The sequence below is a fragment of the Seriola lalandi genome, unplaced genomic scaffold (genome assembly GCF_002814215.2).
Source record: "Seriola lalandi dorsalis isolate HSWRI2012SDOR001 ecotype SW California unplaced genomic scaffold, Sedor1 jcf7180002054885, whole genome shotgun sequence".
In the NCBI taxonomy this organism is placed as follows: domain Eukaryota; kingdom Metazoa; phylum Chordata; class Actinopteri; order Carangiformes; family Carangidae; genus Seriola; species Seriola lalandi.
The window spans coordinates 2,750,841-2,764,082 of record NW_019525437.1 but is presented as its reverse complement, the minus strand read 5'-3'; the positions used below and the strand labels follow the sequence as shown (position 1 = coordinate 2,764,082).

The 13,242-nt window shown below is 39.5% G+C and overlaps 1 protein-coding gene across 1 annotated transcript in view; it reads right to left on the bottom strand.

Annotated features, from left to right (window-relative positions):
• Positions 1–2,597: 2,597 nt before the first annotated feature.
• LOC147817825 (uncharacterized) overlaps positions 2,598–13,242 on the bottom strand; it is an 11,652-nt gene continuing 1,007 nt past the window's right edge. Inside the window, exons 2-6 of the mRNA XM_087180049.1 lie at positions 10,004–10,158; positions 8,306–8,425; positions 8,167–8,191; positions 7,482–7,529; positions 2,598–5,964 (exon numbers count right to left, since the gene is read on the bottom strand). Coding sequence (XP_087036175.1) covers positions 5,759–5,964; positions 7,482–7,529; positions 8,167–8,191; positions 8,306–8,425; positions 10,004–10,158 — 554 coding nt within the window. The 3' untranslated portion in view covers positions 2,598–5,758. The remainder of the gene's footprint in view (positions 5,965–7,481; positions 7,530–8,166; positions 8,192–8,305; positions 8,426–10,003; positions 10,159–13,242) is intronic.

Sequence of the window (13,242 nt, the reverse complement as noted above, 5' to 3'; positions counted from 1 at the left end):
AATTACAGAATTCTGGATCAGATGTGCCTTTCCCTAACCAATAACAAGTGTTGGTCAGTCCACAGTCTGACAACCTAACTTTCCCTGATCCAGTGTGTTTATACAAGTGCAAGCAAAGAAATGTGCACGGGCATTTTGTCGTCTTCTGATTGGCTCTGCTGGCTTCCTCCTTCCATTCCTGACTCCGACCTCAAGTGTAAACTAAAGCTCAGAACGCTCAAAGGAAGACAGTTAATGTAAACATATAAATTACCAATTATCTACCTCTGTTACCTCCGGCTGCCCCCCTGCACATGCCCATTGGGTGATCTTTACCAGTGGTTGTAAATAGTTTCCCTGAGGCAGATGTTTAAACAACCACTCACCCTTAGCACCTAAATATCCACTAGTATAAATCATTTAACAGTTTTAACTTTAATAGCCTGAAATACTACACCAGTTTCATTTTGGCTCTGTGAACGTCCCCATGAAGCTGAACATTGTTTTCTTTGTTTCATTTTCATCTCCTGTGGCATTCAGTGACCTACTTCCAGACATCAGTGTCACTCAGCAGTTCACAGAAACCCCCTCTCTTTTCTTTTTCTTTTTTTTTTTCCCAACATTATCTTTATTGAGTTTTTAAAGTGTTTCCAAGATACATAAATATACAGAAATAATAGTGCTCTTACATCAAAGAAGACGTCAGGGGTAACTAAATTATTATCCAGCATTCAAATTGTCCTTCCTTGCAAGTCAGGTATTTATGAGATAACATAGAGCAACACTTAGGTGAAAGTATAAGTATATAAAAAACAAAACAAAAAAAACAACAACATTAAAGGTTTCTCTGTCTTATCAAGAGTTAGCCCAGGTTATTTCACTATTATGCATGGATCAAAAATACAAATTTAGATCTAAAATTCACACAGAATAAAGAAATCAAATATCAAAAGAAAAAAAATGATTTTAGATCACTGCAAAGGACTACCGACAACTACGCCTCGTCAGCTTCATTCCCCACATTACTTAAATCCACATTCTCCATATATTCCATAAAAGGACCCCAAATGTTTCGAAATAGTGGTAGTTTTCCTTTTATAATGTAAGTTATCTTCTCCATAGGTAAAGTTGTGGATATTTCCTTAACCCAGTTGATGAGTTTTGGTTTACTGTTACTCCTCCATGAGAGTGCTATGACTCTTTTTGCAAGCAGTAAACATAAATCCAGGGAAGTGATCATTTTTGACATGTGATGTGTCATGGTTTGCTATGGCGGACACCTTTTGTTAGTTTTGTTTGGACTTTTTGCACTTCCTGTTTTATTGTCTGCCCCGCCCTAATGTGTTTCACCTGTGTTCAGTCACCCTTGCCTCCCTTGTCTATATATCTTTGTGCTCCCCTTTGTCTGTGTCGGTTCGTCTGTTTAGTTCAGGGTTTGTTCACGTCGTCTGTTCATGTCTGTTATTTTGGTTAATAAACCTTTCTGCACCGTTCCCCAAGTTTTGGCTGCATTTGGGTCCTACTTACCTCAACACCCTTGACATGATGTCCATCAGGATATAAACCTAGAATAAATAGTTTAGGGTCAAGAACTAATTTTATAACTAGTATAGTCTCTAAATTTTGTTTAATCTCCCGCCAAAACTGTTGGACTTTACTGCATTCCCAGACACAGTGGAAGAACGTCCCCTTCTCCTCTCCACACCTGATACACAGGTCTGGGATAGTGTCGTTATACTTACTAAGCTTTTCTGGTGTCCCATATGTCCTCATTAGCCAATTATATCGGAGTACTTTGAGACGAGTGTTGGTAGCTTGTGTTTGTGCATCAGCACACGCTTTTTCCCCAGTCCTCGGAGGGCAAATCCTCCTGGAAATCTTCCCTCCAGGCATCAAGTTTCCTTAAAGAAGACTCAGAGGATCCCTCTGCTAACATGTTATATAGTTTGGAGAGAATTCCCTTTCCATAGCAATCTTTTTTCATTTCTGTTTCCAAAGTGGACAACGGGGGGATCGTCCCCCTCACTTTTCTAACAATACTTCCTCTGCAGCACGCGTCACTACTACACTCTGTGTCACTATCTCAGAATGAACGAGGCTTGTTGACTGTATCGCTTGCTTTCGATTCAGCAGCTATGGGGAAATGAACCCTGGAACCCCCCCACAAAAACCACTACACTTAGACATGTCAAATCTGGGCTAGATAATCCCCGAGAGGCTGAGGACTCTTTAAAACAGTTTCTGATTTGTGAAAATAAAAAAAAAAGGACATTTCACTGTGCTTTTAGCATCTAGACTAAATTGGACCAGGTCCAGCTCGAAAACCACAACACTTAGAACATATCAAAGCTGGAGCAGATTATCCCAGTGAAGCCGGACACTCTTTCAGACACAGTTTCCATTTGTACGTAGGTGGTGTTTCGTCTGTCCTGGAATGAAAAGTGGTGCTGCACTTCTCAGGGAGTGTTACTGAAGACAATTTAATAAAAGCATCTGAAAAAACTAAAATTTCATGAATATAAATATATTTAAAAGTGTATATGTCTAGAATTTTAACATCAAGAAAAATCCTTACACAGTAATTTTTAGTTTCTATTAAAAAGAGACCAGACCAAAGAGACAGTTTAAATCACTTTATTAAGCAGGAAACACTTAAAACCATATTCATAAGGAGCAAGCAACATAATCTGACAACACTTGCTTTGCACATAAAACCACACATGGAATCATATAGAAAGCAACTTTATGTAATTATAAAGGCAAAAAAAAAGAATTTTACTTGGGTATGATAAGAATGATAAATGTTCACTAATATTTACGGAGATTAAAGAAAGATTTTCTTTAATTCTCCTAAATAAAAGAAGAAACATTTTTTAGAAGCCTAAAAATAATTAATAACAAACAGGTCGTTGACTCAAGTGATGCACTCACTGAGAATCTGCCTCGCCACTGAGCCTTTTGGCCTCTTTTAGCTCCTAGTTTTGGTGATTCATTAATTAATGGTCATTTTATGGAGCAAATATGTCAAATATTTGCTTTTTCCATCTACAGCCAAATGATACATGTGGATGGTTTTCTTTTTTGTATGTGATAGTGAACTGATTATCTTTTGGTTTCACACTGTTGGTCAGAGACTAAACCATGAATCAATAAGGAAAATAATCTTTCTGTCAGTGCATTTCATTTCATAATATTCAGTAGCACAAGATGTGTGTCTTTTAAGTTAACTCGTTTGTGTTTGCAAGTATGATGTCACTCCAGAAAAAGTGAATAAGCATTAACAACACGAATTAACACCAAACATGCTGGTCAGCCACACTGTCAATCAAGAGGAATATGAATTTACAAACTGGCTGATACAAATGCAGGCAGCTAATAGAAAATGAAGTATAAAATAATGACACCCTAACAAACCAAAGAAAATGCAAAGACATCATCATTATGTACAGTCTATCATCTTTGCTTGATGATTTATAAAACATCATCTGATCTCTGGTTGTACCAGAGTCCAGAAGCCCTGAGAGAAAACATATTAACTGATGTGTGCACAAGCTTCATGCTCGTCTTAATATCAGACATATACCTCTGAGCACAATAATGAAACTCTATCAGGTCGTATATGAATAATTCTCCCAGCTTCCACAGCAGAAGATGAGTAACACTATCTATCAGAGTGACTTTGACAGTCACCACCACATCTTGTGGTGACAGTCAGATAAACTGATATCAACTTCACTGACGTTCAGGTTTCAGAACGTCATCTTCCTTTATTTATTTATTTTAATCAGTTTCTTTATTTCCATTCCCTTATCTGTCAACCATGGATCATTTTTTAGTCACTGCATTATTGTTTAACTGTGACCTCTGACCTTTGGCCTCCAAGATGGAGGCTCATAAGATTTGGGATTTAGGATACGAAGCCTGTTTCATTGATGGAGTCGCTGTAGCTGTAGCCCTGATACACCAAGACAACCACTGTTACTGAGGACTGTTGGGTCTGAATCCAGAAATGAGTCTCGATCAATTTGAAGTTCTCATAGAGTCCAGTTAGGTTTATTTTTAAACATTTTCCAGTGAGTAATCTTATTTTTCATGAGCTACTTGCTCCAAATAGTGGTGGTTCTGATTCAAAATTATTAAACCTATAAGTTTGAAATATGATATGATACAAATACGATAAAAACTAAAGGAAAAACTGAGCTTTAACAAAAGCTATAGTGTGCCAGTAAGTTAAGAGGACAACTTTTAGTCACTTCTTAGTTCTGTGTGATCATTTATTTTTTAATGCCAACAAAGCCTAACACACAGCAGAACTGTTGTTCTTTACCTGGGTGTATGTTGATTTTATCAGATGTGAGAATGAATATGATATAATATAAGATATAAAATAATGATTTAGTATCATCACTGAGCAGCAGCTTGGGAATGACTGGTGGTTAACATGTAGTTGATGAGACGTGAGACAGTTGTTTGACAACAGGAGCAGAAGAATATGTAAATGAGAATCTGAAGAGGAGGTTTAGCTGCTTTTCTGTGGTTCAGGTGTGTGACAGTGTTTTAACAGGGTTTTAACAGCATAGTGTGGACATAGTCTCTTCCTGTATGTGTTCAGTTCTACTGGAAAGTGTTGGATCAGTCATCCTTGGTCCACATCAGGTCTTTGAGGTCAGCTTGGTGTGTCAGGGCACTGAGTCTGGATGAGAACCTCAGCCAAGTATTCTCAAACCAGCTGCTACAGTCAAACGACTTCCTCGTGAAGCTCCGGTCAGACAGACATGAACTGACTGCCTTTTGTATGAGGAGCTTCCCTACAACCAGACTGCATCTGGCAACATCTGTAATTACTGCAAGATTTAGGTCTGGAGAACATCTACCGTGAATCGCCCCGAGCCTGGTCAGTCATGAACCAGAACCACTCAGTAAACAGTTGGGTGACGTTGGTGTGACTTGTTGCCTTCGATGCCCCTAAAACTCCTGAAGAACTTTTTTGAAGTTGGAGTAACTGATACGTATGATCTGTTGCTGTGTAGTTTACTCACAGACATCCAGTTTTCTGATTACTGAATTTTTACTCAGATTGTGCAGGAGGGGAAATATTGAGGGGAAATCCCTCGAAGAGTATTTCTCAGTGAAGTTCCTTCTCGGTACATTGAGTCAAACCACGACGACAAAAATAAATGTGTGATCGACTAAAAAAACAACAAGAAAGCGGGACTAAAGAGACGGGTCAGGCAACATTTTACACCAATTGTCTTGACTACTGTAATTTTCCACAAAAATGAGCCTGAGACTCTCTGAAAGATCCGTCCTGGTCTCTCCACAGATCAGGCTCAGACTGAAAAAACTTTAAAAATATTTTCAAAAAGACGATAGAAAAACAGATTTAATATTCAGTTATAAAAAAAATACTTTTATTTTTAAGTCCTGGTATTTTTTTTATGAAAATTCGTAAAAACAGAAATCAGTGAGTATAAAATGGATTCTCTGTCTGTCTTTGGCCTACTGGACTTTAGATCAACCTCACTATATATTATTATTAAGTATATCATTATTTATTATTATATTATACTAATTTCAGAATTGTATCTTTTTTATTACAAATATTACATTGATATAATAATATAATACTAATCAAGTGCTATAACATTATTTTTAATACTATTGTTGTTTAAATCATTATGTAATACCACAGTGGTCACATATGATACATAGGATCAGCCAGGCTTCATCCTTGTTAAGCCACTGTTGTGTTTTACAAATCAACTTATATGTTGCCTGTTTATTTTCCAATAATAACCTGAATCGTAGCAGCTGGACTGTATAAAACCGGCGAGTTGGCAGTCCTCCTACGTTTGAAGTAATTGAAGATAAGGAACAAGATCAGACTCGCCATGACAACGCCAACTACAATCCCGCCGATAACAAGTCCACATGTCGGCTGGTCCCCACCCCAAGTCTTGAAGCATCTGATCAAAGTGGAGTTCACTAAAAGGAGATAAAGACGAGAGTAACCAGGTCATAAACACTGACAGTGACTCAGACTGAAATATCTTCACAGCTGATGGATGATTGAAATGTGGTTCAGACGTTCGTGCTCCCCTCAGGATGAACCCTAGTAACTTTGCTGATGCCCTGACTTTTCCTCTAGCGCCACCATCAGGTCAGAAAATATAAAAAATGGTTTGTGACTAAACACCTGCAAAACAAATGGAATTTCCCATCAGCCTCAGCTGTACTTTGTGTTTACTGATAATTAGTAGTATTAAAAAGTGTTAGCATGCCAACACGCTAAACTACAATGGTGAACATGGTCAACATTATAAAAGTACATTTACTCTAGTACTGTGTAATTTTGCTACTTGCTTACTAAGCTACTTTAGACTTCTGTTCTGCATTTCACAGAGAAATATTCAACTTTTTCCTGTGTTGCATGTACTTGACAGATGTAATTATTATTACTAATTACTGCAATACTTTACTTTGAACTAACCTGCGGTATGAAAAGTGCCAAAATAATTACAATGTTAATAATATCCAAAAATACAATGTATAATGAATAACATAATATAATTATCATAATAAGTGTTTCTGCATAATGATACTTTTACCTTAAACTACATTTTGATGATAATACTTTTGTTTACTTTTACTCAAGTGACATTTTGAGCGCATGCAGCACTGGGTGGCGAAGGCATCACCGTGACAACGTTCCCTTATCCGCCCCCGCAGGAACCTGACGGGTGGAGTCCGGCAGAATCAGCACACCTGGTCTGACTACATACCACATGACTGAAAATATGTAGTATGTGCTTGTACTCAAATACTGCCACGCACAATGAATATCTGCATGGTGTATTTAACCTCTTAACCTACTTTTTTAGTCTGTACTTTATTTACTAGTTACATTAGTTATTTGTTAACTTAGTTACTCATTACTTAAGTTACTTGGTACTTTAGTTACTTGTTCATTTATTTTTTATTCTTGCTTTTGTTACTCATTGATCTAGTTACTCGTTTACTCAGGTACTTGTTACTGATGATGCTATGATATTATGATTAACGAGGACATTTTATGAATTATTGTATCTGGACAGTTACAGATGTGTTGATACTGAACGTCTCACAGACATTCAGTTTGTTCTCTAATATCTCATGTTACAGAACCATCTCCATCTTCATTAAACTAGTTTCTGGTTCTATTCAGACTCTCTCAGATCCTGGTTTACTTTAAAGATCCTGGTCTGGTTTAATACAGAATCAGTTCACAATCTGTTTATTTACGTTGAACCTGAACCACAGAGCTGTGAGCAGTGTTGGCCCATATTACATTTTGTCTAAGATTTAAATAAACACAGTCCAGTATGAGGCATCTTGTGTTTAAGCTGCGGCTATCAAACTGTCAAACTGGAGCTAGATGTTATCTAAACAATGATCCAAAACAAACAGCAGCGCGGTCACAGACGGATGAACACTTAAATTAAATTTGAAACGTGTTGACTCACCAGAGAGCTGTGGAGGAGGGTGCTGGTCCAAGAAACTGCTGCAGTTCACTGTAAAAGTGAAAGAGAAAGTCTCATAGTAATTTTTCAATCATGTTATAGTTTTTATTAAGATTATATAAAAAGGCTTTAGTTTGCCAAAACAACAGCAGACATGATTCAGGTTTCCAAATTTAGACTGACTTTAACTTCCCTAAAATCTGTCAAAACATAAAGCAAACGCTTCCTGTCTTTCCTGGTGTGATGTGAATACGGCTTGACTGGTTGATGGAGACAAACAATTGTTGGAGCTTATTCTCCAGTCGCTGCTATTAAACCACAGAAGAAGAAAAAGATGAGCTCTTAGAAAATAAAAAAAATAATAAAGGTAGATTAAAACCAGCCGTCAGGACTTCTGTAACTTTGTGATGTCACAACAAAGCAGTCACTGCCCTCAGCCACGCCCCAAATCCACCCGCCCGGACCCACCATCGAACCTTGCAGGATTTGGTTTCTCTTTTTTTCCCCCTGAAATCTGCTATATCTTTATTACATCACTCAGAAAACAGTCAGCCAATCAGAAAAGAGAGAGATAGATGTTAATGTAAACATCATCTGGGCGGAATTACATTTCCTTAACGAGTAACTAACTAGTAAAGGAAGTACAGACTAACTAAAGTACAGCTAAAGTAGTTTTTGCAGAACTCACCACTGCAGTGGGCGTCTTCCCTCAACTAAAGGAAGGAAGACAAAGGAGAAAAAAAAAAGGTTAACATGTGTTCATGTTTTATCAGATTTGATCAGGGTCTGATGTTGGCACTTAGTCTGAATATGAAGCTCTTGTTTACCCCAGAACAGTCCCTTAAGTAGGTCAGGTGGTCCAGGCAGGACTTCAGGACAATGGACTGGTTGGTCAGAGTCTGGACCAGGATTCGATCATAGTTAGCGTTACGAGCAATCACAGTTTTCTGAAAAATGAAAACAAGATAGACGCCCATCAGCAGTCGAGTCAGTTTGTACACGCACAGACAGTCGTGATCAGGTGGGGCTTCCCCCGGATTTTTATCATCACATTGTTTATTTTAAAAAAAAGAAGACAGAAGAAGAAAAGAGATGTGAGAGTGGGGTTGTCATTGCAGAATATTGTGGAAACCATCAAACACAGGGAAGTAGATTAAAACATCTAGACTCTCCTTATGACAATATTTCATCACAACATCTGAATTTGCTGCTCATCAGCAACAACTCAACAGCGTTGTCTTAGGAAAGTGAACACACTGTGGAATCCACAGAAAACAAGAGTGACAAGCAACTAAGCCAAGAGACAGACTGGTGCTGACTCGCCTCCACGCCTCCTTCCCTCGTCCAACAACTTCAACCAAGGTGGTGAACATTCAAACTTATCTTAGCTTGTTTATTTAAAAAAAAAAGAAAAAAGAAAAAAAAGAAGGAAAAAAGTGGAGTTGCTGGGAGTTTCCTCATTCACAGAAACCATCAAACACACTTCCTCCTCCTTAAGACGGTATTACATCACAACATCTCAAATTCCTGCTCAGCAGCAAAAACTCAGCAGCGTCTTAGGAAGGTGAACACACAGGAAATCCCCACATAAACACCCTGACAAACAACTAAAGAGGCTGCTCCCTCATCATGATCTGTTTTCAAGCCATGCTCCTGCAGCAGTCTGGCCCTGTGGACGGAGGAGTGGCTCCGTCCACACTGAAACATCTCGTGCAGTTTGGCTCCCCTGAGTTCCCCCCTCCTCCAACAACCTTACCCAAGGTGAGTGAACATGTTAACATTACACCTGCTTAGCATCTGCACGTTAGCGTTGTCACTGTGAGCATGTTAGCGTGCCGATGCATTTCGGTCAAAGCACTGCCGTGTCTCAGTACAGCCTCACAGAGCAGCAGCGGGTTAACACTGTTGTGTGAAATGTCCTGGTGGACAGACGCACACCACGACACGTGTACCATTCTCTACAATGGTACATTGATGGCCAGAGGGCTGTTGTTGTTTTGTGTCTCTTTGAGGTGGTTTTGTCTCTTTGTGGTGGTTTTGTGTCTCTTTGTGGTAGTTTTGTTTCTCTTTGTGGTGGTTTTGTGTCTCTTTGTGGTGGTTTTGTGTCTCTTTGTGGTAGTTTTGTGTCTCTTTGTGGTAGTTTTGTGTCTCTTTGTGGTGGTTTTGTGTCTTTGTGGTGGTTTTGTGTCTCTTTGTGGCTGTGGTACCGGGTGATGAGCGACCCTGTCTTTGTTGGTGCTGAATAAAGGAGAACATCACTCATTACTTAACGTCCAGAGACGAACAGCCATCAAGTATCATCTCACTCAGGGATGTCTCTAATTCAGCTGTGCTGTCTTTGGTCACGCCCATCACCTGAGACCAATCCGGATTGGTTGAACCTACAGAAAGTTAAACTCCCTCAGGCACAGCTGTCAGGGTCTTTGACACACACGCCTCTCCGCCGAATCATGACCTCAGCATCAGAGCTTATCATATATATCCGCACTAATACCCACATGTGTGGCTGAGAGTGTGATACTCACATTGTGCTTTTCCCAGCAGGTCGTACATCTGGATGAAACGGGCGGCTGAGACAGGTGGTACAGGAACATGCTATGATCTTGTTGTGTGACGCTGCAGGTGAGAGGTGGTGAAAACTCTGCAGCTGAAGAAGGCTGAATCAGCTGAGTCAAAATACCTGAAAATAAATGACAAACAACACAATTAATGATGAATTACGACTTTATTTCTCATAATATAACGACTTCATTCTCAAAATTTCAGATTTTTTTCCCTCAACACAGCCCTAATACTCCATCATAGTATTTGACTTAAAATACCAGTAACATTTCCAGTGTTTTTACATAGTTGCTAAACCTTTTTATTATTGTATATTTATCTGCCTATGTTAAACTTTAACTCCATTAAACTGCAGCTTCACTGCATCGCTGCCCAGAACTGTTGCTTGTTAATATTCAGAACACAAATGCAGCTGACTGACGTCATGCTGTCGTTGAGGTGAAATGAGTTACAGGCTAAAAGTCAGACAGCCGCCGGCACTTTGAAGTTACAGCTGTGACTCGCAGCTCTGGTTTAGTGAGATTCTTGACATACAGTATTTTTCAATGGTTAGTGGACCACAATAAATCTGATATAAATGTGGTATTTATTTTTTCACATTTGAAATTTGGTGTAAGATCCTTTAGGCCTGTGTGAACTCTCACTCACAGACATCAACACACACTCCGTCACGCCTGGACCACAGGAAGCTGCACTTCTGTTTTTAGGAGAGACTTTTTTTGAAGGAAAGGACAGGTTTCACTTTTACTTAAGGCATGATCATTTCATTTATTCTGGGCTGGAGCCAATCCCAATTCACACTGGATGAGGTTGAGATATATCCTGAACAAGTCAGCAGTTTAGCACAGGGCTGACACATAGAGATAAAAGATTCACACACCATTCACACCTATGGGCAAATTAGAGTCTACAGTTCATTTAACCTGCATGTTGCAGGAGGGAAGCCGGAGAAGCTGGCAAAGAACATGCAAAGTCCGCATGGCAGGTTCAAACCCAGAACCTCCCTGCTGTGAGGAGACAGTGAAGAACCACTGCACCGCCCCAATAATTTCATCTGAAGCTAATGTGAGTTAGAGAAATCAAAGTGCTGCTGCCTTGTTGAGGTGCAGAGACTAGCAAGAAGAGGCTATTTCAGAGACTGTGTCTCCGTCTGTGAGATCTTAAGATACCAACCGGCTTTCTCTCAGGCAGGGGTTTGACAGGATCCAACTCTGCCCTGTATCCATAACAAACTGCCTGTTGTTAAGCAAACACATTTTTGTGGCGTTTATCAGCATAAAAAAACACGTTCACAGCTCATTTACATATTAACAGATGTTATGAGGCTATTATTGGGTGATCAGAAGTGTTCAGGACACGTGTCAAAACTTTCCTCCCTCAATAAAAAGATTTAAAGATATAACTGCTTAGGTGTTAATCTTTAAAGAGCAGAGTGATTCATACATTTCAGTGTGTGAACCGCAGATTGTAAGTGTCAGGGAGCGAGAGAGTGTGTGTGTGTGTGTGTGTGTGTGTGTGTGTGTGTGTGTGTGTGTGTGTGTGTGTGTGTGTGCATGTGGCTGTGTGTGGCTGTGTGCAGGGTGAAGGCAGTGCGGTGTTTCCCGAAGATATTTCCCCATCAGAGAAGCAGCTCACAGTGAGCTGAGCTGAGTTGGACTCTCTGCACCAGCTCCTTTCCCCTCTGTCTCTAGTGGAAAGTCCCAACTCCAGCTCCAGTCCTCAGGAATCTCTCACACAGATAATCTGTTTTATTACAGCTCAGGTTTTACTTTATTAATTTAAATATATTTAATGTATGACATTTATTTATCACTGTATGTGTCACATTATCATTTATCGCTGTCAAAAAACATTCGTTTCATACAAAGAGACAGAGATGTGCGATGGACAGTGACACACCCAACCACACTTAATGTTTATTTAACACGCTTTTCACTCACACACACACACACGCACATCCTTCCTTCTCAACCTCCTAGCCTCAAGACCTCTATTTAATTTCCAATGAACACACACACACACACACACACACACTTCAAACTCAACCTAACTTCCCATCAGTGCTTCAACTAACAATTATTTTCGTTATCAGTGAACATATCAATAACAGCACGTGCAGCTGCACCTCGCTCACATGCAAGGTTATAACGTATTGATAACAAGACTAATACACCAGAGGACACTTTCCTTTATGAGTTTTTGTTCTTCTTATTCTTACACAGGCTGCTCAGCGCCAGTTTACGAAGTATTGGGGACATGGATGAGAAAAAAAATGAGAGGAGGAAGATTTATTTTTCCCATCATGACAAAAAAAAAATGTCGAAATGTCGAGAACAAAATCGAACTGACTAGTTTACGAAGTATTGGGGACATGGATGAGAAAAAAAATGAGAGGAGGAAGATTTATTTTTCCCATCATGACAAAAAAAAAATGTCGAAATGTCGAGAACAAAATCGAACTGACTCGGGAAGACGAAGATTGTTTTGCATTTCGAGAATAAAGTCGAAATGTTGAGAATAAAGTCAACTCCACCTGTCATGTCCGCCTCGTGCCTCTGTCAGCGCGCAGCCGCTCCGCTCATCCTCCCGAGCGCGCAATCAGTGTGATGAAGAAGTCTGCTATTACTTTGGAGTCGTTGTTTGTTCTGCAGGTCTCCATCCACAATACATAACGACTAAAACTATCAATACAACCTTTGACAGCAAAGCCGTTCGGCTTCAGCTGATCGTAAGAATCCACGAGCGTTGGGATCTTTGTAATGCCAGAGCTCCACACCAGGATCAAACAACTTGATCACTTGTCTTATTGTGTCTTGTGATACAAAATATCCCCTCTGAATTGCACGCAGGTGTAACCAACGATATCCTTTGCATTTTTCCATTACCCTCTACTTCCGTTTGAACGAATCTCCCAAACTTGTTGTGGTTTTTCCTTCTGAACAGACGCAGTTTTCTCTCTTCAAAGTCCCAACGCTGACAGTTCTGTAGAAGCAGTCACTGCCTCTTGACATCGTCTCAAAAGCAACTTTAATCTCCAAGTGTCAAGTTTATCCTCGACATTTCGACTTCATTCTCGAAAGGCAATATTAAAATAAAAATCTCCCTCTTCTGACTCAGAAGTGCATGATGAAAAAAAAAAAATCTTCCTCCTCTCATTTTTTTCTCATCTATGGCCCTAATACTCCTTCGTGCCAGTGACATT